The 24,828-nt window shown below is 38.2% G+C and overlaps 1 protein-coding gene across 6 annotated transcripts in view; it reads left to right on the forward strand.

Moving 5' to 3' along the window:
* FRY (FRY microtubule binding protein) overlaps positions 1–24,828 on the forward strand; it is a 206,451-nt gene that overhangs the window by 63,569 nt on the left and 118,054 nt on the right. For all 6 annotated transcript variants that reach the window (XM_061993519.1, XM_061993487.1, XM_061993504.1 and 3 more), the window contains exons 2-3: positions 4,773–4,972; positions 22,959–23,012. In XM_061993519.1, coding sequence (XP_061849503.1) covers positions 4,853–4,972; positions 22,959–23,012 — 174 coding nt within the window. In that variant the 5' untranslated portion in view covers positions 4,773–4,852. The remainder of the gene's footprint in view (positions 1–4,772; positions 4,973–22,958; positions 23,013–24,828) is intronic.

The following is a 24,828-nucleotide window of genomic DNA, read 5'->3' on the forward strand; positions in this document are numbered from 1 at the left end:
CCTGTTGTTAGCTTAGTGTCTCTGTGGGTGTACTTTTTTACAAGTATTTCTCTGATCAGGGAAATGATCAATACATGAAAAAAATGTATCACATTGGTGACAACCATATGTGATATTACATTGCTACCTCCATATTTACTCCTTGTTTTTAATTTTTAAATAATAGATAACACTGAGAAAATCTTATGGTTGAACTAAATGAAAATAGTAGTAAAAAAGCATCCTTTGAAAAATACATCCTTGTTAGAGCTAGAGTAGAGAAAGTGCGAACATGTCTTGGAAACAAGAATATTAGTAGAGGGAACAAACTGCTCTCAGACAGAATTTCAACCCAAAATGGTACAGGAGTTTTATAGTTGGTCAAGCATAGTTAATATTTTTTACAGGTTTTTACTAAGAGAGGAGCTTCAAATATGTATGCGGCTTTCTTAACCTACAGATTTCTCGCTATTGCAGAGACCTTGGGCATCAGGGTTATCATGGTTTCCTGCATGTATACCCCCATTCATTCTCCTTGGGAATGCACTGTTTTGCTCTAGGTGAACGGTTTAGTTTAGTGCAATACTTGTGTGGTGACTGTGTCAGGAGTTCAAACTAAATGTTTCAAAGGTCCATTCTGGTACTTCTCTTTGCAGAACATTATTATTTTGAAGCCAGACAGTAGAAACTTAATTTGTCAATGAACTATTTGGAATTGAGTATACCCCCCCACCCCGATATCTTCTTCTGCATAAACCCATATAAATTATTTCTCAAGTAAAAAATATGCCTTTTATTTAATAGGGCAGTGTTTCATTGGCATAGATGGCAAAAATTTACACATCCGTTTAATTTCTGTTTCAAGGCTCACATTATAATGTATCAACATAAAGGGACTAATCATGGATGACTTTAATGCAGCTATTTTTTAAATTCTGAATCCTTGATTTCCAGTTTTATGTATCAGAGGCAACTTTTTTGTAATGAGCTTTGTAGGGTGCTAAGTCTAGTGACGTCATTTAGTGATGGGCTTGGCAGTGTGACGTTAGTGATTGGACTCAATGATCTTGAAAGCCTTTTCCAACCATAATGATTCTATGATTCTGTTAAAGCTTGTATGTCATGAGTATAGAAGTCAGTGATAGTCTAGAACCAGGTTTTTGCAATGCAAATATCAGGCATATGCACATGCTTGAGATAATGGAACTGAAAAGACACGAGAAAGCCAAACGTATGCAATTGCCCATGATCAACTCACAATCAACTAAGAGCCCTCACACTGTTGGCAATGTTAACTTGCACACTTAAGATGCTTATATAAAGTTAGCAGCTACAAAATGATCCTTTAAAAATTTGAACTCAATCAGGGTCATATGTCAGTCATTTCAGTAGTGCTGAAATTGCTGTAGCAATGATAAATGTTGACCCCCAGGATATCCTTTTACTTTCTCTTGGGCGAGAGGCTATAAAGTCCTATACTTCAGAGAGAGGTAGAAGTTTTGTGTGCAATGACAAATCTCTCAAATAATTGCATTTCTCTATCACAGTGTGCAAATGATTGATTTCTCATTTTGATATCTGGAAAAAAAAAAAGTAGCTCAGCCTGTGTCACAAACCAAACAGCATCGCTGTTAAAACGCTTCCTAGTAAGAATGACTGTGTGGATTTAAATTCCAGTCTCAAAATCCTGGCTGAATGCCACAGTGACTGAAGATAAGGGTGACAACTCCCAGGCTGTGTGACTACAGTTTCTTAAACTTGATTTCATAAAGACGTGAGGCATGCATGAGCTCCCACACTGCCTTCTTTTCTTCCATCCTTCCTGCATGACCTTTTGTAGTAAATTTTGATCTTAGTAGACAATTTAGAACAAAATTTCCCAAGGAACAGAAGGCAAGCTTGCATTTCATTAGACTCCTACAGATTCCTTGAAGAGGGAGCCTAGGATGATTGTGGTAGCCAGAGAGAGGTGGGTGGTGCAGCCTGGGTGTGGTTGGCTTGGCAGAGGCTGGTTGGTGGGCAGCCTGCCTACCCAGCCCCAGGCACACAGCTCAGGAGGGACCTTGGGAACCAGTGGCTGAGGAGAGTCTGGGATGGTGATGGGGGGAAGAGAGGGCTTTTACAGCACACAGAGCATAAATCTTTAGGTAAATTGGTCTCACTACTCACAAAACCCCATTTTTCCTAACTGAGCACTTGGCTATCAAGCAGATTTTGTGAACAGATGTGAGACAGTCAAAACCACACACTAGTGATTTTAAAAATATTGTCTAACTCCCTAAAGCTATTTGTGGACAAATTTCCATTACCTAGTATATTTGATAGTCCATATAAATTTGCATCTGATCCTCTGCATCCCACCGTCTTCATGCTTAAACTTTAGGAGAGCCAAGCTGATGACAGAAGAGCAGTAGCACTTACGCTCTTTGGTGGCTTTTTTTTTTGTTGCTTTGAAGCAGATTATTATTTGGAATTACACTGTATTTTTAGAAACAGTTTTGTTCAATATAAACATAGAACTGTTCTATACACATTGTTTTATTCAAAGAGCCATAATGCCAGCCAGACCCCATAATTACACTTTTGTTCACAAAAATCAAGTGAAACTTTGCAGGAAATAAATCTGGCAGGAAACATTTATTGGGGTAGAGAAGTGGTGCTGCTGTGCTGAAGAGTGATGGCATACTTTGTCAATCAGAAAAGTTGTTTGCAGAGTAAAGTATGGATGTGTTACACTTGCAAAATAATAGCTACATGAAGAAAAGCATTTTTATCTTGCATTATAGTCACATAGTAGACTTATAAACTGATTTTCTAAAGGAAAACACATTCTCTTTTCTCCAGTGCATGGTTTTCATTTTCCAGTGTATTAATTTAGGGTCTGATTCTGCCCCATCTTGAATACTCTCAAATAACAATGTAGTTGGGATTTGGGTTTTTTCTATCTTTTTTTTCTTTTCTTTTTTGCGCAGCAACATTATGTTAAAGCATTTAGGGGAGATCTAAAATCTCATTGATTCTTAAAACAATCTCATGCAATTAATAATTGGCAATTGCTTTCAGTAGTAGCAATTCCATTCCTCAAAAGGAAAGGCTGAAGGCATTAAATGTGCAGCATCCATCATTGTACTCCTTTATAGCTTTCTTGCTTGCTTGCTTTCTTGCATGCTTTCTAACTTGGATGCAATATACAATGTAACACTGTGGAATGCAATGCGATGGGGAAATGTTTTAATGGTATTACTACACAGTATTTTCCACAGTTTGTATTGCATTGAAGCACCTCTGTTCCAATCACCAGCCATGCTCACGGGTGCTTACAACACATATGTTGCGTTCAGAATGGCTAATGGCTGGTCTTCCTAGTTTTACTTAGTTTGCTACTTTTAAAGTCTCTGGCAAAGCTGACAAAGGGTGCTACCAGTACCTGCCTGAGGACCAGACACGACTTTTATTGACAGTAAGAGCTAAGCCTGAGGATTTTGGTTTGGAACTTATACACATGGAATAGTAGTATTTGAATTAATGAGGTTCTGTTTCATAGTACCACAATTTATTTTTCCTTCAGTTTTGCAGAAAAACAGAGTTAATCCTAGTACATAATATCTTGATACTGGTTATGGTGAATTCACAGAGTTACTAGATAGTTTATATTGGAAGGGATCTCAGAAGGATGATTAGTCCAACCTGGGATCTCAGGAGGATGGTTAGTCCAGCCTCTGCTTACTAACCTGAGAAAGTTTCTCAGGGGTTTGTCCAGTCAAGTTTCAAGTGTCTCCAAGTGTGGAATTTCTACCGTATCTGTGTACAAGTTGTACCAAGTGTTTGATCACCCTCTCACAGTGGATTTTTTTTTTCTTATATCCATTTGGAATTTCCCACATTCCAACTAGCATTTGTTGCCTTTCTTCCTGTCACTGTGCTCAAAAGAGAATCTGGCTTCATCCCTAGTATACATCATTATCTAGCTGAAGACTGCAATAAGATCTGTCCTTAGCCTTCTCAAGGTTGAATCAGTCCAGCACTCTCAGCTTTTACTCATTTAGCAAGCACCTAAGCCTCTGACCATCTTTGTGATCTTCACTTGGCCGTACTCCAGGATAGCAATGTCATTCTTGTATGAGGGAGCCCGAAACTGGACACAGTACTCCAGATGTGATCTCACAAGTACCAAATGGGACTGTAGAGCTTGGTACTTTTAGGAAAACTAATACATAATCAACATTTTTTGGCCATGAAAAACATTTTGTGTTTGACTCTTCATAGAAGATTTATACTAGTGAAACATCATTGTTGTTGCAAAAGGAGTCATTCTTGATTGATGCCACTGTGAATAAGGGGAAAATCAGGCCTTTTACAACTCACTTCAGTCAAAAGACCAGACTCTTGACTTTTGCAGGGATAAGTCTGTTGAATAGCAATGAAGAATAAATTTGCTACTTGACAACTGAGTTACAGAGCTGGCCTCCAAGTCAAATGATAAGAAATAGGATGGTTTTCAAACAGTTAGGTATCACCAAGTCTTACCATGTAAAAAAAAGAAGATTGAGTGTGCACTGCATATTAAACACTACTTAGTTTTAATATGTAAGATTTCAACTTTGATTTCTTCCTTTCTATGTTATGTACATTTTACCTATAACTATACCATGGTAATCATATTTGTGTGTTGTGCATTTCTTTGAGTCTCCAGTTTTGCTTTGACATATAGTGTAGTAGGCCATTGGGATCCTCTGGGAAAGCTAAGACATGTTGAATTACCCAAAAGTAAAGGTGTCTTTTCTACATTTCAGCTTCTCCAGTTGGTAACGGATATATCAAGCCACCCGTCCCACCCGTTTCTGGTACACAGAGAGAAAAAGGACCTCCAGCCATGTTGCCTATCAACGTGGACCCAGACAGTAAACCAGGCGAATATGTCCTGAAGAGCTTGTTTGTTAACTTTACTACTCAGGCTGAACGCAAGATTCGCATCATCATGGCAGAACCTCTTGTGAGTAAAAAGAAACTCTAAGTATATATGTGCTTTGATTTGAATTTATTTTTGAGTCAGGCTTGCTTGCCATGCAATGAGGAATATTTTGTGTGTAATCTATGTTGGAACTTGATAGTGTTACCCAAACTGTAAGATAAGCTATTATGCCAGTTAGAAGGTTGTGGGAGAGGACAGAGTTATGCAAGATAAGTCAAAGGAGTGACGTGAAAAGGAATTTATATTTTATTTCTGTTTGCAGTATAGGCACGTGTTAATGTGATTGAGAGGCAGAAGGGATGCCAGTCAGCATAGATTTCACTGTTGGGAGAATGATCACTTGAATCAAAATATATTAGAAAAACAGTATTTCTGAAGATTTCTAGTTTTCAGCTAAAAACAGTGAATAGTACTGCTGGCTATTAGTTTAGTTCTGACAGTACTAGATTTCATAATCTAACAAAGTGCTGTAGTGCCTGTTTTCCACGTAAGAAAAACTACACAGCATTTGAAAAAGGAGCTACATTACAAGGTCTTGCAGTGTCAGTGAGAGAACCATCATTTATATTTTAGGAAAATTTAGCATACAAGTATGCCCACTGCAAATTGTCTTATGTAACTGAACTTTTGGGAGTCTGCTATTTTAACTTGAGACTACATTTTATGTACATCCTAGTTGTTTTCAACAAAAATAGTTCTGTAACCTATATTTTAGGTCTGACAAGGTAAAATTAAAAGAATTTAAAATAACCAGGAACCTGTACCTCATGTAATATTTCAGATATAGATGTGAACCAGTGGCCCTGATTTATTCCCATTTCAGTTTGTGTTAGGATGATTTTGAATTGCGCTGTGTTGATATATTATCTTTGTTGCTTTGTGAAGCTGTGAATATCTGAATGTTGATCTTACTCCAGAGGTTGTTTAGTGAAATTTTACTTGGTAAATTCAACATAGAATATAAAAGAGACTGGAATGTCACCTTCTTCTTGTCAGCATATCAGAATGTATTTCTTACAGGAGTCTAACCGTGAGACACTAACAATAATTCAATGACATACTCACATCTTATTAATACTAATAGGACTTACAAGTTATGGCATGCTGCTATTTGAGGATGACTGTGACAAATGTGTTAGAAGGATTTTGTAGACATACAGTCAAAATGATCTTGAAATAATTAGGTTGTAATGGAAAAAGTGACAAGGGAAAAATGGCAAAAATTATTCTGGAATAGTGGCTAAGAATTTAAGTCCACTCTTTTGTGCAGTAGCTGTTGGATATTTATCAGCTTTGTTCCCAGATTTCTACTCCACTAACTAGAACTGTGACCCAGAAATCTCAGGGATTTGTGAGACAAAGATTGTAAATCAATGGTGCAGAGTTCCCCTTTGGCCTTTTTTCACAATAGGTAGTCAAATGGTGAGCTCTTTGAAGATTCTGTTCTAATTAAACTCAAGTATACTTCAAAGAAAATCAAACTTGCAAAGTGTTCTAACACTGAGATGTTTCTAGTTTGAATTCTCTAAGTCATTACAAGATATGGCAGTTCACTTTTGTAATGAATGATGAATACTTATCTTCTAGAGAAGCTAAAATTATCTGCTTATAATTCCATTTTCCTCTGTTTTATCAGCTTACGTTCAAACTCTGAAATAATTATGGGATTAAAGATTTACTGATATATTTTTTACCTAGATATTTCTTTTCATACACACATTTTGCCTGTTTATCCTTTCTGATTATCGTTACTATTGTTTCATTATTTTTTCTCATTTTCTTTGGTTTCCATGTGTATTTTAGATATATCCATTTCTTTCTTTTGCAATATTTACAAAGTCCAACTGTAAATTACAGTTTTCTGACAACTGTGGTGGAAAACTCAGTTTAAGTCCCAACATGAGTTGCAGATGCAACAAGATAACAATAAGTTTTGCTGTTTTCTAGGGCAGCAGTGAAGGGCACAGCACCCACCCCCTCCTGCAGGCCTATGGAATCTTGGCTAGGATGACAAGATTCCAGAGGCAGAGAGAGCAGAGAGCAATGTCACCTACTCCTCCTGCTGCCTTGGCTTTTAATTGAGTATGATTTGACATTTTGATTACTGGATCTGGCAGCTATCATCATAAAAAAATGCAGTCTCCAGTTCATATGTTTTCTAGGCATGAATCTAATGTCAACTACCCACTTCTAAATCTTTAACAAGTTAGAATGGAAACTCTTTGTTTCCAGATGTGATTTTTCTGAACTTTGGAGAATATTTCACTTAGAATTTCAGGTTAACTTTTCACCTGAAATATATCTGAAAATTATATCTGAAATATAACATGCATTTGAATCGTTACATTAAGCTCATAATGAGGTGGCTGATTTTTAATGATTAAAATACTATATGCACATTGTCAAATTATATTAATCCAAACTGGAGGTATTTGACAGCACAATTCATTAAAGCAATTTTTCCAGTTTCTAAAATAAAAATCCTATAAATTAAATTTAAATAATTTCTTCTTGAAAAACTTTAATAACTTCCTGCTTATTTTCTGTAAAGAATTATTCCCCTTTATCATGAATATTAAGTATTTTTCCCGCAGAACTTTTTTCACCGCTGAGTGCACTCACATTGAATTTTTATCAATTTCTATTGTAAATCTTCTCTGCATTGCTTCACTTACAAATACAATTTGATATTTTCTTACTCCTGATTTTTTTTCAAGAAGTGGTGACCTTAAAATGAAGCTAGGACAAGGAAGCCAGGGAAATATTTTTGCCTATTCAAATGATAAAAATGTTAATATATCTTAACACTGTGAAGAAAAAAAACAGAAAATAGTTTCCTTTTTAGGGCTGTTTATTATCACTTAGGGTAATAATCCATCCCATGCATACTGATCAGGCTAGTATATAAATACAGCTTTCAGCAGTACTTACACACAGCTGTAGACATTGATAAAACATAGTGAGCTACAGGCATTGACAGTGGTTAATGGTTGATTTAGCTGTTGGTAAACTTTCATTATGCCTTTCTCCTGAAAGCATCTTCTTTTACTGAGCTTTTCTAAATTCAGAACCTCTCTGAATAAGGAGCTCAAGAGCAGAATTTACTCATTATAAGATTAGGACTTTAAGCATATTCATGTATTCTGCCTCATTTTAGCAGGTAGATTTTATTTCAGCACTGGAGAAAAAAATGCTGAAAATGGGGGTGTGGTTGATACCAGTGTATTTATTACTTCCATTTCATTAGAAGTTCAAAGATATTAAAATATCAACTCAAAACAGGGATAGTGATAACAGCCAAGCAAGTTGGTTAGGAAGACTCTAAAAGGCCAAAAATGATGAAAATTTGGTTTTGCAAAGACTGACCAGCCAACATATACAGTGGCACCGCTGTCTGAAGCTTTAATCTAGGCTTCACTGAGAGACTAAATATGTTAAGGACAGACTTGGAAGAAAAGGGAGGTAGGTGTTTTTTGGTTTCTGAGGACTGACCTGTGATAACAAGTAAGATTTATGTGGCCTATAGTAATACCAAGCAGGGAACGGCTCCTTTGTTGATGTCTATAATGAGACACATTAGCATTACACAATTTTTACATTTGAAGTCCTCATGAATAGTTTGACCTATACGGGGACTTTGGACTCTTGTTTATTCACAGTGCACGGACAGGATTTACTATAAGGAGCAAGTAATTTTATGTAAAAGAGGAAAGGCAAACTGCTTCTCTCTATTCTAACTGTCCACTCAGTATGTGTGTGCCCAGATAAACCGAAGAGAAAACAACTTTATTTGAATAACTTTGTGCAAGTATATATTGAAAATGCTGTTCCTTTTTCGCCTGCAAAAAGTATCCTCCCTAGGACCTTCCTCTGTAAATGCTAGAAACATCCCAGAATCACATTACCATCTGTCCTTATGCACCTCTGTGTCACTCAAGGATAATGTCACTCATCATTAGTGTAATTCTTCTATTCCACTGGTGTTTCTGGTAGTCAAAATTCTATAAAGCATGTGGGCAGTCTGTCCAAACCTTTCGGAGCTTGTAGTTCATAGTATCATAACTCTGTATCTAATGTATTCAAGCTCTTTCTTTCTTTTGTATTCTTTATTTAGTATTTAAATGATATAAGTATATATTAGTAGGGTTTTTCTAGATCCAGTTGTGACAAATAATGTGTAGTACATTAAGAATAATTATCTATTCTTTCAATGTTTGTGTCTGAAGATACTTCTTTAAGATACTCCTTTATGAAATCCTACTTCACTTTATTATACTGTGCTTAGAACTGTCCTCCCTCCTGTGAAAGCATCTATACACCATCTTACTTTAACTACTTAATATGTAACTTGAATATACTATCCTATATACTATTGCGTGGAGCCCTACTGATCTATTACAGTGGATGCATTAAGTGGTTTGTTGAATGAGCAGATCTATGTCTGTCAGTCATAGGACAATCATTCTCCTCAGAAGGCTCATGTCCTAGTTCTCACAGCAAGTGTCAGGTCAGCACTTTCCTGTTTCTGGAAAATTTTAAGGACAATGTCATCACACTGCCCTCCTTCACTAATCAACTTTTGTTGGAATTTCACTGTCTGGGTGTAGTCGAGTCTGCAAAACCTGGCTCTGCCAGTGATAATAAAGCCCAAGCTGGGCCAGTTAAGCTTGTTCTTTCCCCCAGAGGAGACAGAGGCAGCTAAGCCTGAGAGATATCATCTATGAAATAAGCAAGCTCTACTCATGTACTCAAAAGATGTGAAGGCAGAAAAACATAGGAAGAATTATGCTTCTATACTGAAGATTGAAAGTATCAAATATAGCAAAGACAACTCCAATTGCAAGAGCCTTCACTTCCCCTTCTACTCATCACCTCAGAAATAATATCCCGCTTATCTCAGTATCTATCTCAGGCTGAGATCTGTGGCAGAAGCTAAGCACTGAATAGTATAGAGCAGTAGTCCTCCTAGGGTAGCTAATCTTGAACCACAGGACTATTATCTTCCTGAGACCTAGAAAGAGTTGGGTGAATGAAGCAGTGGCCACGGATCAGATATCTTCTCTGTAGTTGAGGGACATATTGTAGAGCTGAAACACAGGACCTGAGGGAAAGAGTATGAAAGAAAATGTTGGAAACTTAGAGGAAGAAGCAACTAAAGAGTTCCAGAAGTAATCATGCGGTGTGCGGGGGGATGAGACAGGATGCAGTGTGGGTCGGATTCTAGCATCTATACAAGACTGAGCAAAAAGGTTCATGCCATTTTAGCAAACAGGAAGGAAGAGGACGCATTTTTGCATAGCTATTGGCATAGGCATTTGCAGGTAGATACATGTCTATAAACAAACAGCCATGCATCTTAGAGCCAAGCAATATCAACAGCAGCTTTCTCAGTGATCTCAGGGTTTCCATAGCTGGGTGTGTGGGCAGAATGCTGTTTGAGGCTTGAGATCGCGTTCTGATGGCAAAACTCTCCAGAAGGTTCACTGTCCATGGGCCTCACTGCTACATGGATATAGCTGGAAGATAGTTAATGGCACATAGCATCATTTCAGCTGGAAGAGACCTTTAAGGTCATAGAGTCCAGCCTTTGTCCCAGCCCTATCAACCACTAGACTATTTCCCTAAGTGTAACATCCACCATTCTCTTAAATACCTCCAGGGACGATAACTCCACCACCTCCCTGGGCAGCCCATTCCAATGCCTGACAACCCTTTCAGTAAAGAAACCATATGATGGTTCAAATCACTAAGAGGATTTAGCATTGGAAGAGAAATTAAATTCAAGGTCACTGAGTCTGTCATGCTATGTCATATGTTGGTCAATGCTTGCAAATATAGCAGAGAACTTACCATATGCCCTTAATCCCATTTTTATGTCATTTAAGGATATTGGTTATTACCCCTATCCAGAAAATTAGTCATGTTACAGTTGTCTCAGACCAGTCTTATCAGTGGTCTGTCAACATGAAAGACAGAAAGAAAATAAATTATATACTCTGGTAGCATTCTTGCTGGATAAGTAACAATTAATTAAAAGGATATAATTCTATATTTTTGCAACAGTATCATCCTTCACATGTTTTCAAAGTCATATTTTAAGTCAACAAGGTACTGCTTCATCAGGATTGATGTATATTTTTCAATTTAAATTTATGTGCTCTTTTCTGAGCCCAAGTCTGGCATGGTACAATTTACACAACAGCCAGTTTGAATTATGCTGTATTTGATCCTGCATATCTGGTGACATGACAAATATGCAAAAAACTTAAATACTTTATGTAGCTACCTTCCCAATTTGGAAATCCACACAATAAGGTCTTGTTTCCTTAACTGGGAATGTAGTACATGTGGAAGCTATAGCTATTGTGGCAAAAGAACAGTGAAGGCTGACATTAGCTCTGCAAGGGCACCCTGACATACTCCTTCGAAGTCCATCAGATTGGTACCAGTAACCAAGAGGAAAAGGCTTCAGATCATGTCACCTGGAGACAAATCTGCTGTAGTGAAGTTACAGCCTTAGAGATAAACACATAACCAAGAAAAAACAAAATAAAGGAAGTTTGGAGGAAACTCCCATCATCAGAATTTCTTGAGTTCTCTTTAAAAGTATACCTTTCCTCACTTATTGATCTGTTCCTATGTAAACAGATGCAGAGCTGGTGACAGTAAATGTCTACCTGACTTTAAAGCAGCAGTGGCTTCCAGACAGCAGATCATTGCCAGGGTCAGTAGCTGTGGTTTGTTACCCCCAGGCTCTCCAAGACTTAAGAGAAATCTGGTTCCTGTTTACAGAGCTCTTAACTGTGCCTGGAGCAGCAATTACAACTCTAGATTTATTCAAATCAACTGATAAGGGCTTCCTAAAACTTTGATTAAATTAGGTCCCATTATCACCAGGGCCCTGAGGGCACTAACGAGCCTCAATTGCTGTCATCTGGGCCTCACTCACCCCTGCCTACAGTCCAGGGCCCCATTACAGCCCCAAGGGTGGTCGTCCCTGCCATGGCAACAGCAGTGCCAATCTCCAGCTCCCCACAGCCCTTCCCAGCTTTGGACCATCCCAGAGAGGTGTCTGATGGATGGGACTGCCCCACTGCTTGCCCTGCTCCTGACAGGAGCAGTGAGACAGACCCTGGCTGCCAGGCCCTGTCCTGCTGTCCTCATATCCCCAGCTGCTGCATCTATGCCCTGACACCAGGAAAGCCATCTAAGCACTTCAGCAGGTCCCCTTGTTGTAACTGAAGCAAGTCCTGCTTAGTGCTTCCCATAGAGATTAAGATACTGAGAAAAATGTGAGATCACAAGCAGTTCTGTATCAGAAACAACTGCCAGTGTTTCTCTCATGCAGCCATGCCTCAGTACTGGGTAGCTGGTAGGATATCTTTTTCTGCCTGATTGTAGGGTATTCTGGATGTCTGCATCCAGACAGGCTTTCTGCATTTTGTTCTCCATCAGAAGTCTGGTGTCAATCCTGTATTTTAATTCCCAAGGCATGCAAATGTGGGAAACATGCCCACCCTTCCTGATCTCCCTGTTTTTTATAGCATTTTAGCAGTTCCGTGTAAATACACTAGAAGAAGGAACTTCATCCACTATTTGTAACATGGGAGTCCCCTAAATTCCTGTAGCATTGCTCTCAGCATGGGCAAGAGTGAATACGATATCATAGGAAGGTGAAGACTGTGCTCTCATTATCAGACATAGAACAGTGAGCTTAAGAGAGAAGCCATGCATCCCCCATTTTCCTCTGCAGGAAAAAAAGCATCCCGCATTTCTCTACCATGTCCGTCTTGCACAAAAGAAATAACTTTCATCATGATAAATCTTTTGTTTATAAAACTCTTTGTGTATATAACTGAAGTGTCAGTTAACTTCTCTTTTTAGGAAACAAAGATGTAACCAAATGGCATGGGTACTTCAGGGTCAGGGAAGAGCATCCTGTCACCCGCTTTGCCAGCTCTCAGAAGTAATGTCAGAGACAGAAAAGAGGAAACAGTGCTGTTAAAGTTACACACTTCTGACTGTAGTGACTTTATCTCCTAAATCTATGTAATTCACCACTGGATCTTTCAGTGTTTCTGTTTCACAGAACTCTGCCGTCACAAAAGCCTTCTCTTCATAGAAGTGATTATTATATGCATGCCCTTGAATTATTTCTTTTTAAATACATATATTGGCTGATGAAGAGTGCTGAACCACCATGGTAAACAGCTGAAACAGGGCGTTGAATAGCAGTTCTTAATGGGAAGTCCAGATCTCCATAGCCTATTGTTCTTAGAGTGCTAAAAATAAGTTACATAAAAATCGCTATATCAAATGCTTTTTCAGAGCATCATGTTTATTCCAGTCCCATAGGCTCATAAGTAAAAGATCTTGGACTCTCATACTGTATCTCATGACACCACTCTTGATTGAAGCTTTATACAAAGTATCCTTAATTATTAGAGTATGACTCCAGAAAGCCCTTTTCCTGGCTTTATGTTGAGAACAAGATGGAAACAATGTTTTCATGACGTATAGCTTGTTCTAGGTGTCTGTGTTTTGAGAATATTGTTGTTCCTCTTATAGAGAAACATTTTCATGAGAATGCATTGTAATTGATCTCAGCACAAACAACAGAAGAGTAAATTTGATTGTACTTGGATAGTTTTTTACAAGTAAATCCTATATATCTTGGTCACCTTGAAGGAAACACATCATATAAGCGAAAAAAATACTGTCTTTTTTGTGTGTGTCTTGCTGCAGTCAGGCTTTGCAATGTCATAACCATGTTGTTTTACAGCTCCACGAGTTTATTACTGCTGCTTCTTATATCAGGCCTATCTCATTTCATTAATACTGGTTTAGCAAGTTTCGCAATGACTAACTTAAAAAGGTTTAGGGTTTTTCTGAATATTGAAATATACAGTGTAATACCAGTTTAGTCAATAACTCTTTTAGGAGTGTAAATCACTGAATCTGTGATTGATTATCAGTATAGAAATTAGGAATATTGGTAGAGTTGAACTTAATCCATGTAAATCAGTGATTGGACTTGGGATCACTAATGAACTGAATCCTACACTTAAAATTAATTTAGCAGTCTCTTAGTTAATCCATTTATAGCCCTTCTCCAAGATGTATGTCATGGTTCTTCATGAATTTTCATCGTAAGTATGGAGGCCACTAAAACTTAATGTATTTACTGCTCCAGCAAATTAGGTAATTAAGAAAATTTTATCTCCTTACATTGGAAGTTTTTAAGTTGTAATCAGTCAATCTGCTAATGCAGGTCTATGGTGGAATTATGATGTCAACATTATGTGTCCACACTTCCTTTCTAGATGCTCTTTTAAAATGTATAAAACTTATAGGCTGTAAAATTCACTTCTTTTCCTGTACACTATAGTACTAGAGTAATTAAAATCAGGGGAAACCAAGAGAAAATATTATCATAATACCCACCTCACAACTTGCCTGTGTTACGACAGAGGATGCCGATGTGTTCATGAAGTTACAATTTTAAAAAGGCATTCCTGCTAAAACAAAATTCTGGAAATAAGTAGACAGTAAAATTCCCCTTCTCATTTGTGCTAGTATCTACCTCAAGTTTCACTTAAGTCATCCTTAGTACTCTTTTCAACTCTCCAGATTTTACAGAAACATGTATTTAGAATATTTCTTTTGGAACTGGTCCATTGGTAGCCATCAGCTTACTTAGGCTTAAAATATCCTAGTGAAAGGGGTTTTTTTTTGCTTCCTGCCTGCACAAAAGCAGCTTTCTTGACAATGGAAAATATTAGAGAAGATGCAAATGCTGAGAGCAGTAGGTTTATTTGTTTGGGTTTTTTTGCAGTTACTCATATATCTATAATAGCACTTAACCTTTGTTTAAAGTTTGTGACCATTTATTATCAACACTGAGTTGAGGGCATGTCTGGGAAGTTTTTTACTGGACAGGGAAGAATGTCAGACTTCTAAAGTTGTTTACTCAAGATAAGTGAAAGAAATAAAAGATTCATGTTTGAGTTTTGTGAGTTTTAAGTTCTCAGTTATTTGGAGAAAGTTTAAGCGCTAATTTTTGACCTGTGCATCTAATAGCTTGGAAAGCAATCTCTAATTTAGTGGATTTGCTTCTCTCATCAGGCTACTTGGAATTTACTCCACTTCTGTGGAGTACTACTGCTGAAACTCAAGTTGCTGTTTCTTGGGATTATTTGTCCATTTTTTCAGATATATCAGTTACTGCACTGTCATGAGCAAAATTTCTCAGTGTCCACATTTTAATTTTGCTGGTAGACAGCATACATAAAATATGCCTTTTGTAGAGAATTAGCCTTTAATACCTGATGTGATGACATAAGCTATCACTGAGTCAGAACAGTATGTGACAAGGATGCCAGACACAAGAGTCAGAGCCAGTCAGTGAAAACCTGTATTTGAGGCTGATCTGATGTTTTCTTGCATTGTTTTGTATTCAGCAGTACGGCAGTACTGGCCACATCCATTTCTATGTAAATGAAACAGAGTAATACTGGGCCTGTGTTCTAAACATGCACCTTTCATTATTTTTATGCAATAATTGTAATGACAAGTAGGGTTTTGACCTGAGTTTGCTAAAATAAAAATTTGTGGGAGATGCAGAATTTTTTTACATGTATTTCATAGCCACTTGAGATATGGGTGTTGTTTTTTCTCCATATGAAATACCAGGTGCAATTAGCATTGGTTTTTTTCACTTAATTTTCAAAAGTTACATGAAATTTGTCAGTTTTCTTTAACATTTTTGGGCTCAAGAATTTTGTTTTATGTAGGGTTGTGAAGCTAGATTATCATGTCTTTTTTATTGTTTGCCCTCAGAATTTCCTTTTAGTGTATGCCCTTTTCTGTTTATTTTACTGTTTGTGTACTGACAGTCTCTTACAAGAGTAATCCAGAAGCTAATTGATGCTGAGCAGAGCAACAAGGGAAATCAAATATTTGGTTGTCACCCACTGAACTGGCAATTTATATTTTTATGCATTAGGACCTACTGACTTGTAAAGAACAGTTGTGAAAGCAGGCTGTTAATTGCCTATTTGATAGAAGTTCCAGGTGGGAGACATTTGGTAAACTATCAGAGTGAACAGATTGTGCTTTTGAGTCGAAAAGCTTACATCTCTAAATTGCTTAGATATAAGTTAACTAGGTGGGGCTGGTGATGGAGGGAATTCCCAAATAGTAAAAAGGTAAATAAAAGATGAAAATTGTTTCCCAAGAAGTTCAGAACTGTTTTCAGTACAACAGCTGTTTTTTTAAGGGACCATAGACTGTCCTATCCATTTTTGAAAACACAAACCAGAAGGAGATAAATACGTGCAAGTTCAACTACATGAAGCTACTCAGTGCAGGATGAGCATAGATCCATTCTGGGAGGGAGGATGCATAAGCGCACAGGTAAAGTGGAGGCAGGGACCAGTCAAACTATCCCTTTCAGAGGTAACTGGCAGGTAGGTGCTTCTCTGTGGAATAAAGTTTCACTTGCCCAGCCTTTAGAAACAAATTGACATCATGGCATTTTCTTCTAGATGAAACAGAAAATGGTTTACACAGCACAAGAGCACAAGATTTTCAGCAATGTATTTTCTGATCTTTGTCTGTAGAAATTAACAAATAGGAAAAAAATAACTAGCATGTTCAATCAGCTGTTTTTCATAGAAACATAGAATGATAGGGTTGGAAGGGATCTTTAGAGATCATCTAGTCCAACCCAACTGCCAAAGCAGGTTCACCTAGATCAGGTTGCACAGGAATGCATCCAGGCAGGTTTTGAAGACCTCCAGAGAAGGAGACCCCACACCTTCCCTGGGCAGCATATACCAGGGCTCAAACACCCTCAGAGTAATGATGTTTTTTCTTATGTTTAAATAGACCTTTTTATGTTCCAGCTTCATCCCATTACCCCTTTTCCTGTTGCTAGATGCAATAGCAAAAAGGGATGCCCCAACCTTCTGACACCCACCATTTATATATTTGTAAATATTAATGAGAACCCCCCTCAGTCTCCTCTTCTCCAGACTAAACAGCCTCAGGTCCCACAGCCTTTCTCATAAGGAAGATGCTTCAGTCCCCTGATCGTCTTGGTGGCCCTGCACTGGACTCTCTCCAGAAGTTCTCTGTCCCTCTTGACCTCGGGGGGCCCAGAACCAGACACAGTATTCCAGATGAGGCCTCACCAGGACAGAGTAGAGGGGGAACAGAACTTCCCTCAACCAGCTGGCCACACTCTTCTTGATGCATCGCAGGATGCCATTGGCCTTCTTGGCCACGAGGGCACGTTGATGGCTCATGGTTAGTTTATTATCAACCAGCACTCCCAGGTATCTCTCTGCAGAGCTGCTCTCCAGCAGGTCAATCCCCAGCCTGTCCTGGTGCATGGGATTGTTCTTCTCCAGGTTCAGGATTCTGGATTCTGCACTTGTCCTTGTTGAACCTCATGAGGTTCCTCTCTGCCCAACTCTCAAGCCGGTCGAGATCCCGCTGAATGGCAGCACGGCCTTCTGGGGAATCAGCCAGTGCTCCCAGTTTGGTGTTATCAGCCAACTTGCTGAGGGTACAGTCTGTCCCCTCATCCAGGTCATTGATGAAAACGTTGAACAAGACTGGCCCCAGAACCGTTCCCTGTGGAACTCCACTGGCCACAGGCCTCCAACTCAACTCTGTGCCATTGATCACCACCCTCTGGGCTCTGTCATTCAGCCAGCTCTCGATGCACCTCACTGTCCACTCATCCAAGCCACACTGCTTGAGCTTTCTGATGAGGATGTTATGGGAGACAGTGTCAAAAGCCTTGCTGAAGTCAAGGTAGATGACATCCGCTGCTCTCCCCTCATCTAGCCAGCCAGTTATGCACTCCTAGAAGGATATCAGGTTGGTCAAACAGGATTTCCTCTTGGTGAAGCCATGTTGACTCCCTCTGATAACCACCTTTTTCTTCATATGTTCAGTGATAACATTCAGGATGAGTTGTTTCATCACCTTTCCAGGGATGGAGGTGAGGCTTATCGGCCTGTAGTTTCCTGGGTTGTCCTTCCTGCCCTTTTTGAAGACTGGAGTGACAGTGGCCTTTCTCCAGTCCTCAGACACCTCACCTGAGCGGCTTAGCAACCACATCAACCAGCCGTCTCAGCACCCTTGGATGCATCCCATTGGGTCCCATTGACTTATGACTGTTAAGCTTGCCCAAGCTTTTAGAGCTGATCTTTACCTACAAAACACCACTTTCCTGCTGAAAAGAATATAAGACAAGGATGTTCAATTTGGGATGGGGGTTACCTAAATACTCATGATAAGAAGGAAAGAATTACTACAGTGGATTTTTTAGTTCTTACCAAAATGCTTACATGCATTTTATATATATTGTGGCTGTAGCAGTTGAATGTAGTCTATGTCTATTCCATTTTACATGAAGAGGTCCATTCTCCTGTTGATATTTGTTAACTCTTCCATCCCATCAGATTACTCAGTATGGCTGTTTTTTAGTATGCACTGCAAAATATACATTTTGTATTAAAATATACTTTCATCCTACATGCTTTTCTAAAAAGATGAGGTTTATCTCAATCAGTAGTACAGTAGCCCATGGTAGTTCGGTAAGAATAACATGCTTAATGGTTGCTGAGGTTAGAAATATCTTTATGGATATTATATGTCATTATAACATGGTGACATGGTGAAGCTTAATAGGCACTACAACATTCTTTTGTTTTCATATTTCCCTGACCACTCAGTTCTCTGACAGGTGGTCAAGAAAAGCTATTCCTGTGTAAATTTACCCAATTGTATTTGTGTAGCAGCCCTGAAAAAGTGTTAATATATCAACCATTAAAATTAGCTAACAGTATTTGGACTATAGTGTGCCTATATGAATAGAGGGTTTGACTGATTTGTTGAATTTTAGATAAACAACTTTTTTTTTTTTTTTTTTTTTTTTTACTATTCGGGTGAGGGAGCCCTGGCACAGGCTGCCCAGGGAGGATGTGGAGTCTCCTTCTCTGGAGGTTTTCAAAACCTGCCTGGACACGTTCCTGTGCAACCTGATCTAGTTGGACCTACTTTAGCAGGGGGATTGGATCTTTAAGGATCCCTTCCAATCCCTGCCATTCTGTGATTCTGTAATTCATACATGCAAATATGATAAAATATCCATTCATTATTACATATTCAACATATCTTCTTTTATGATACTGTACTAGTGTTTTCACAACAGCAACAAGGCAGAGGAAGTAAATTAATTTTTAGGTGAGACTTTGTTTTATAAGTATTGGCGGTGTAAAAGATCTACATAGATGTATTGCAAAATGACAGTTGCAAATATTAAATGCAGAATTGTCTTTGCTGACCTTTACTGCTTTTCTCTAATGTGTATTCATTTCATGGCAGTATGAGCAGATATAGAGGGTACAATTGAAGGCAACACTTCAAACAAGAAATAAGGATGTTTAACTTAGTGATTAAAAATGGAAATGTTATTATTGAGAGTCTATTCTTCTGAAATTTTCTGATGTTTTTTGTACCCCAGAAAGCTATAGTCTTTCAGATTAATCAGTACTTTATTCAGATTTTGTGGCTTTGGCTCCAAATTCAGCCTACCTATTCATCCAAGATTTGGAAGACATTTCTGTAGAATGTATTATAGCTACAGAGACTCAGAGTCAACTCATAATATAAAAGGGCCTCTTTGCCATTTCTGAATTGTGTGGGCAAGAAAATAAAGTTTTAAAAAGTGGTGCCTTCAGGATGGAAAACATTTTAAATATTTTTTAAAAAGCTTTTAAATAAGTGTGTCACCAGAGTAAATAGACTGCTGTAGAATCTATTACTCAGAGGCAATTTCATTTTATTACACATTTTAACCTTGCCTTTGCCAGTCTGGAACCTTTGACATGTAATGAAGATATCTACCATGAGTATAAATACATTTTATATAGTAGCTGACATAGCAATGATGTTGAAAATACTGCATAAAATGAAAAAGTAAGATTTGTAAGGATGTTGGAACTATATGACATAGAGTAGGCAAGTTCTTTACAATAAATTAGGAGGAATCTTTATTGCATAAAGAAAAAAAAGTGTTTCCAAAGGATACTTGAAGCTACTGCATGGCATTGGACTGTCGTTGAACTTACTCAGCAGTGTCTTCCTGACATGGTAACTATTTACCCTCATCATGCAAGCAATCATACATCTATATTTTAGGAGGTGTTAGACACCAAACTGCGTATTTTCATCTGTCCCTATGTCTTTATCAGTTCATTATCTATTCAGTATTCATCATTAGTAAAAAAGTGAACAGTAGTAACTTCTTCTTCGAGTTTTCTCAGATTTCCAACCCCTAGTCACCATTTTCAGTAGTTACTGCCATTCACTGAAGGGTTCAACAAGTTGCTCTGATGTGGGCACCCAGCTCCCAGAACAGAGGGTACAGGCAGAGACACTTGGCTTCACAGGGTCAGCTTGGGTCCTGCTGGGCTGAGCCATTTCTGCAGTCACTGCAAGCAAAGTCAGTGTCAGCACCAGACTTGGAAAGAGTCAAGGAAAATGCAGCAGCAGCAACACAAACAGAGGAATGAAGAAGAGGCAGAGACAGCTGCAGAAGCAGCTGCTGGCCTGGAGAGAGTGTGAGGAGAGAGGAAATGGCAGGATCAGCAGTAGGTGCAGGATGGGATGAAGGGAAGAAAAAGGTCTCAGTTAAAGCCATGGACTAGAGAAATTGAAAAGTTATGACAGCAGAACTGGCCTTCCTCTTCTTTGGTAGATGTCCTTGGCTCATCTCCATCCTGGGGGCTGCTTTCTAGTGTGACCAAGTCCGTTGCATGGCCTCTGAACAGTTTCTTTAGGTGAATGTACCACAGTTTGGGAAGCCCTGATGATCCAGTCACCTGTAAGAAGACAAGAGATGAGTTGTATTGCCTTGAAAAAAACTGAGGCATCTTCACTAATACAGAATCTCTGCCCCTGGGGAAAATCATCATGAGGAACTGAAGTATTTGTGAGGTGTGTGTGCTTCCACATATAGGTAACAGGTGATTAGGACATAGATATTACACTTCCAGACCTGGATTCCCAGTGCACATTTTGTGTCATTTAGTTGTGTCCACCTTACAGATAAGCCTTTGACAAGGAATCCCACATCTAATTTCCGCCTGAAACACTGAATGCATTTCTGCAGGATTTTAGATACTACTCTTAAAGCCAAGCATTGCAGTATCAGGCATGGGGACACAAAGCTTCTGCATGCCAAAGCCTTTTTTATTGAAACAGACATTAAGAAACGTCTCTGTGGTAACACAAGTGTTCTGTAACAAAATCAGAAATTTAATTAAGAAAAAGGTTGTATGTTGTCATTTTTTTTTTCTAAACTGCACTGATTCTCAGTACATTGATTTGTCCAGGACCCAGGAAAATTTTAGAATCTTCCTCCTTTTAGATAATTTGAACACACTTTTGAAAGATTATCTGCTGTCTTTCTCAGTGTGTGGAAACAGACAAAAGGAGTATTGTTCTCCCATGAGACACAACTAGATAGAGTAGCACTGAGTTACTGATTGAGAAGGAAGACTGCTAGTGGGGTAGTGTCATCTGTTTCTGGTTTTATTGTGTCTGTTCATTACCAGTAATCTGTCATAAAGTTTTAATTAAGAGTTGTTGTGCCCTTAATATAACCTAGTCACTGTAGATGTTAGAGATAACAACAAAAAATATTGATGACTGTCCTGGATAAATCAGTGACTCAGTAGAAAACATTTTGTTGATTTTTCTATTTAGTAGGTAGTCAGGGGATACTGTGGTCACCCTGCAGCCAGCCTCCTTGCCAGCTGGCATTACAAGTGGATCAGTATAATTAATTTCAAAATCAGTCAGCAGATTATTCTGGGCAACGTTTTCTCCAGGGTGAAACATTGAATAATAGAAATCTTTGAACCACCTCAAGTCTCTCCATTCCATTATCACAGCAGCTTTACAAATGTTTTTATTTTGCCTTTCACATGCCCTGGCAGTGATGGTATTTTGCCTAATACACTAACAGATGCTGATGAGTATAATAGTTTACTGAAAGCTGAACAGAAAATCTCACACTGAGCTGGTGGGAGAGTCACAACCTTGCAGCTGTAGAAGAAAGATGCATGATTTACAGAAGAATGAAGCACTGGCATGTTTCAAACAGAAGCAACAGTAGTACAATTCAGTGCAGAGTTGTGATGGTGATGGTGACATGTTTCTCAGACTGTCATCCGCCTTCATATATTGTTTATTTTCATTGTGGTTTAGGATATTTACGCTGTATATACTGTTGCATGTTACATGCCTCAGTAGCTGAGCCTGTGTGGAAAAAAGCCATAAAGGTGAATGGATGTTCACATGTGGGGACTCAAGTTTTCTGTCTTGGGCAGTTCTCCTTGGCCTTTCTAGGTACCCTTGAGAACGTGTTCTGAAAATTGTTTTCTGTTCCAAAACTAAATGACCGTATTTTTTTGTTTTTGTTTTTTAATAATACAGACACTTTCCCCACAATAATTTTCCTTAAAATTGAATTCTGATTCTTCTAAAATCACTTTTGTTTTTAGTATGTGCTGCATGATGCATTACATCTGTGATTTGTGTACATGTTTGTACTGCATGGTTGTATTATAACAAGTAGGCACTTCATGTAGCTAAATAGAGCTTCTTGGTTGTGTATTAGAGGAAACACCAGATGCTTTTTAGGATTTTGAAAGAATTTATTGTCAGTGTGAGCACCTAGTAATTCAAGTGTAATAAATGGTTAATCCTTTCCTTCTTGGAAAGACACTGAAGACACTCTGTCAGTATGAGGTCAGTTGTATGCAGAAGTCTCCTTTGCCTATGAAACATACACTATCTCCAGCATGAAACTGCTCAGGAGATAAACTATGCAAGTAAAAATTGAATAGAAAAATAATAGTAGAGTTAGTAGAATGTATCATAGTGTTGATCTTAAGTAATATATATTTAATATCTTTTCTTTTAGGAGAAGCCACTGACCAAATCTCTGCAACGAGGAGAAGACCCTCAGTTTGATCAAGTAAGACACTTGACATGATATTATATGAGACAAATGCGTGGAAAGCGGTCTAGTGTCCTTATACTATCGCTGCATTCTGCAAAAGCAGTATTTCTCAGTGCACTTTAGTAGAATGATGACTGCTTTGTCTAACCATTCATGGTTTTAAATTATGAGGATTTTTGAACAGTTGTCAAGCTCAATATTTTTTTACCATATAACTTCTTGCTTTTTATAGCATTCTAGGTACATGTATTTTTTCCTGTTTCTGCTGATGGAAGTTTCAAAACAAACCTTGTACCTTTCCAGAATATCTGACTTTTGAAACAGGCATATTTTTTCTTTTGTGGAATTTCTCTTATGGTTACTGTGAGTGCCTTTAGAGTACTTGTCTTTGTCTCATCAGTCAGTTTTGTCTCTGTAGCTGTGACCAAGACAATCTGTTGTATTTAAAATTAAGCGTAAAATCAGTTGTCAGGATAAATGCCTATATATGTCAAGGTAAATAGTAATTAGGGAAAAATCATTGGCAGGGAAGAAGAATTAAAAACTAAAATAGAATTTGTATAAGAATTAGATTTCATTTAATAAAACAATGAAATTGTAATTAATAAAATGAATCTGATATCTGTAATTAGATTAGTAAGTTTATTAAGTAAGGTAAATTAGACACATATAAAAACCCAAACCAACAGCAATATACACCCTTTTTAGTGATGGTATAAGCCAATTAACTTTTGTGAGCAGTCTTTCATAACAAAAAAAAATCTAGAAAAAATTCCCACATTTCCTATTTTGAAATAAAGAAAGATAGGTGCTAAAGACTTTAAGTTACAAAAAGGATACCAAAACTCACTCCCAACAAAGAGGAAGATAAAGTCAACAAGCAGCACTTCTGCCTCAGCTGCCATTGGTGTCACCATTGCTGGTGCCAGAAATACATGACAGAAAGATCTAGCAGAAGCAACAGCAACAGATCTGAAAGCAACTGTGGCTAATGCCATGAGTTTCAGGTACCATATTGATTAATTTAACTTGAGGAGAGGAAATAGGACAACAGTAGGACTTGAGAACCTCAAAGGCATTGAAGACATTTATTGTGTTTTCCCATACATTGTGCCAGAAGCAAAGGTGCCTTCTGAGACCCCACTGGTGTTCACAGAGGCTCACTTCATAATTTTAGCTTGACAAAGTGATGGTGTCTATGTGTTTTTTAGCTGCTTTTTGGGGAGAGATTCAGAGCCTGTTCAGAGAGCTCCTCAGAGCAGGAGGCAGTGGGTATGACTTCTGCATTGCTCTGTGGAGCTCCCTGTCTGCCTTGCTGGCCACAGAGAGACCCTGCAGGGAAGCCAGTCACTGTGGGCTAAAGAAGGTTGCTTTGTGAGTATTCCGTACTTGCCTAATGAAATTTTTTTGTGGTATTCTGACCTTAATTTTGGTATTTTTTTTCCTTCCTGTGGGAAGAGTGTAACACACAAATGAGAAAGAAAAACAAATTAATCCACCCATATGCAAACCTTGTGATACTGTTCCTGCAGTGTATTAAACAAACACATAATGGGTGGCCACGATTTGATTAAATATTCACGGCTAAGCAAATTGTGGTCCTTTACAAGGCAGAGAGAGAAGACTTATGCTTCTCTTTGTTATTGTACATAGACAGAAAATTGGATAATTAAGTCAAGATCAGTTAATGAGAATGGAAAATGCTTCCTAGAGTGAAAAAAATGTGTATTTACTGCTCTAGCAATTTACTCTGAATGGTGGGGGCAAAAATACAGACAACTTGCCTTAACAAAGGCAAGTTTTGTTATGTACAACATTTGTGTATATTTGT

Source organism: Colius striatus, chromosome 1 (assembly GCF_028858725.1).
Source record: "Colius striatus isolate bColStr4 chromosome 1, bColStr4.1.hap1, whole genome shotgun sequence".
NCBI classification, from domain to species: domain Eukaryota; kingdom Metazoa; phylum Chordata; class Aves; order Coliiformes; family Coliidae; genus Colius; species Colius striatus.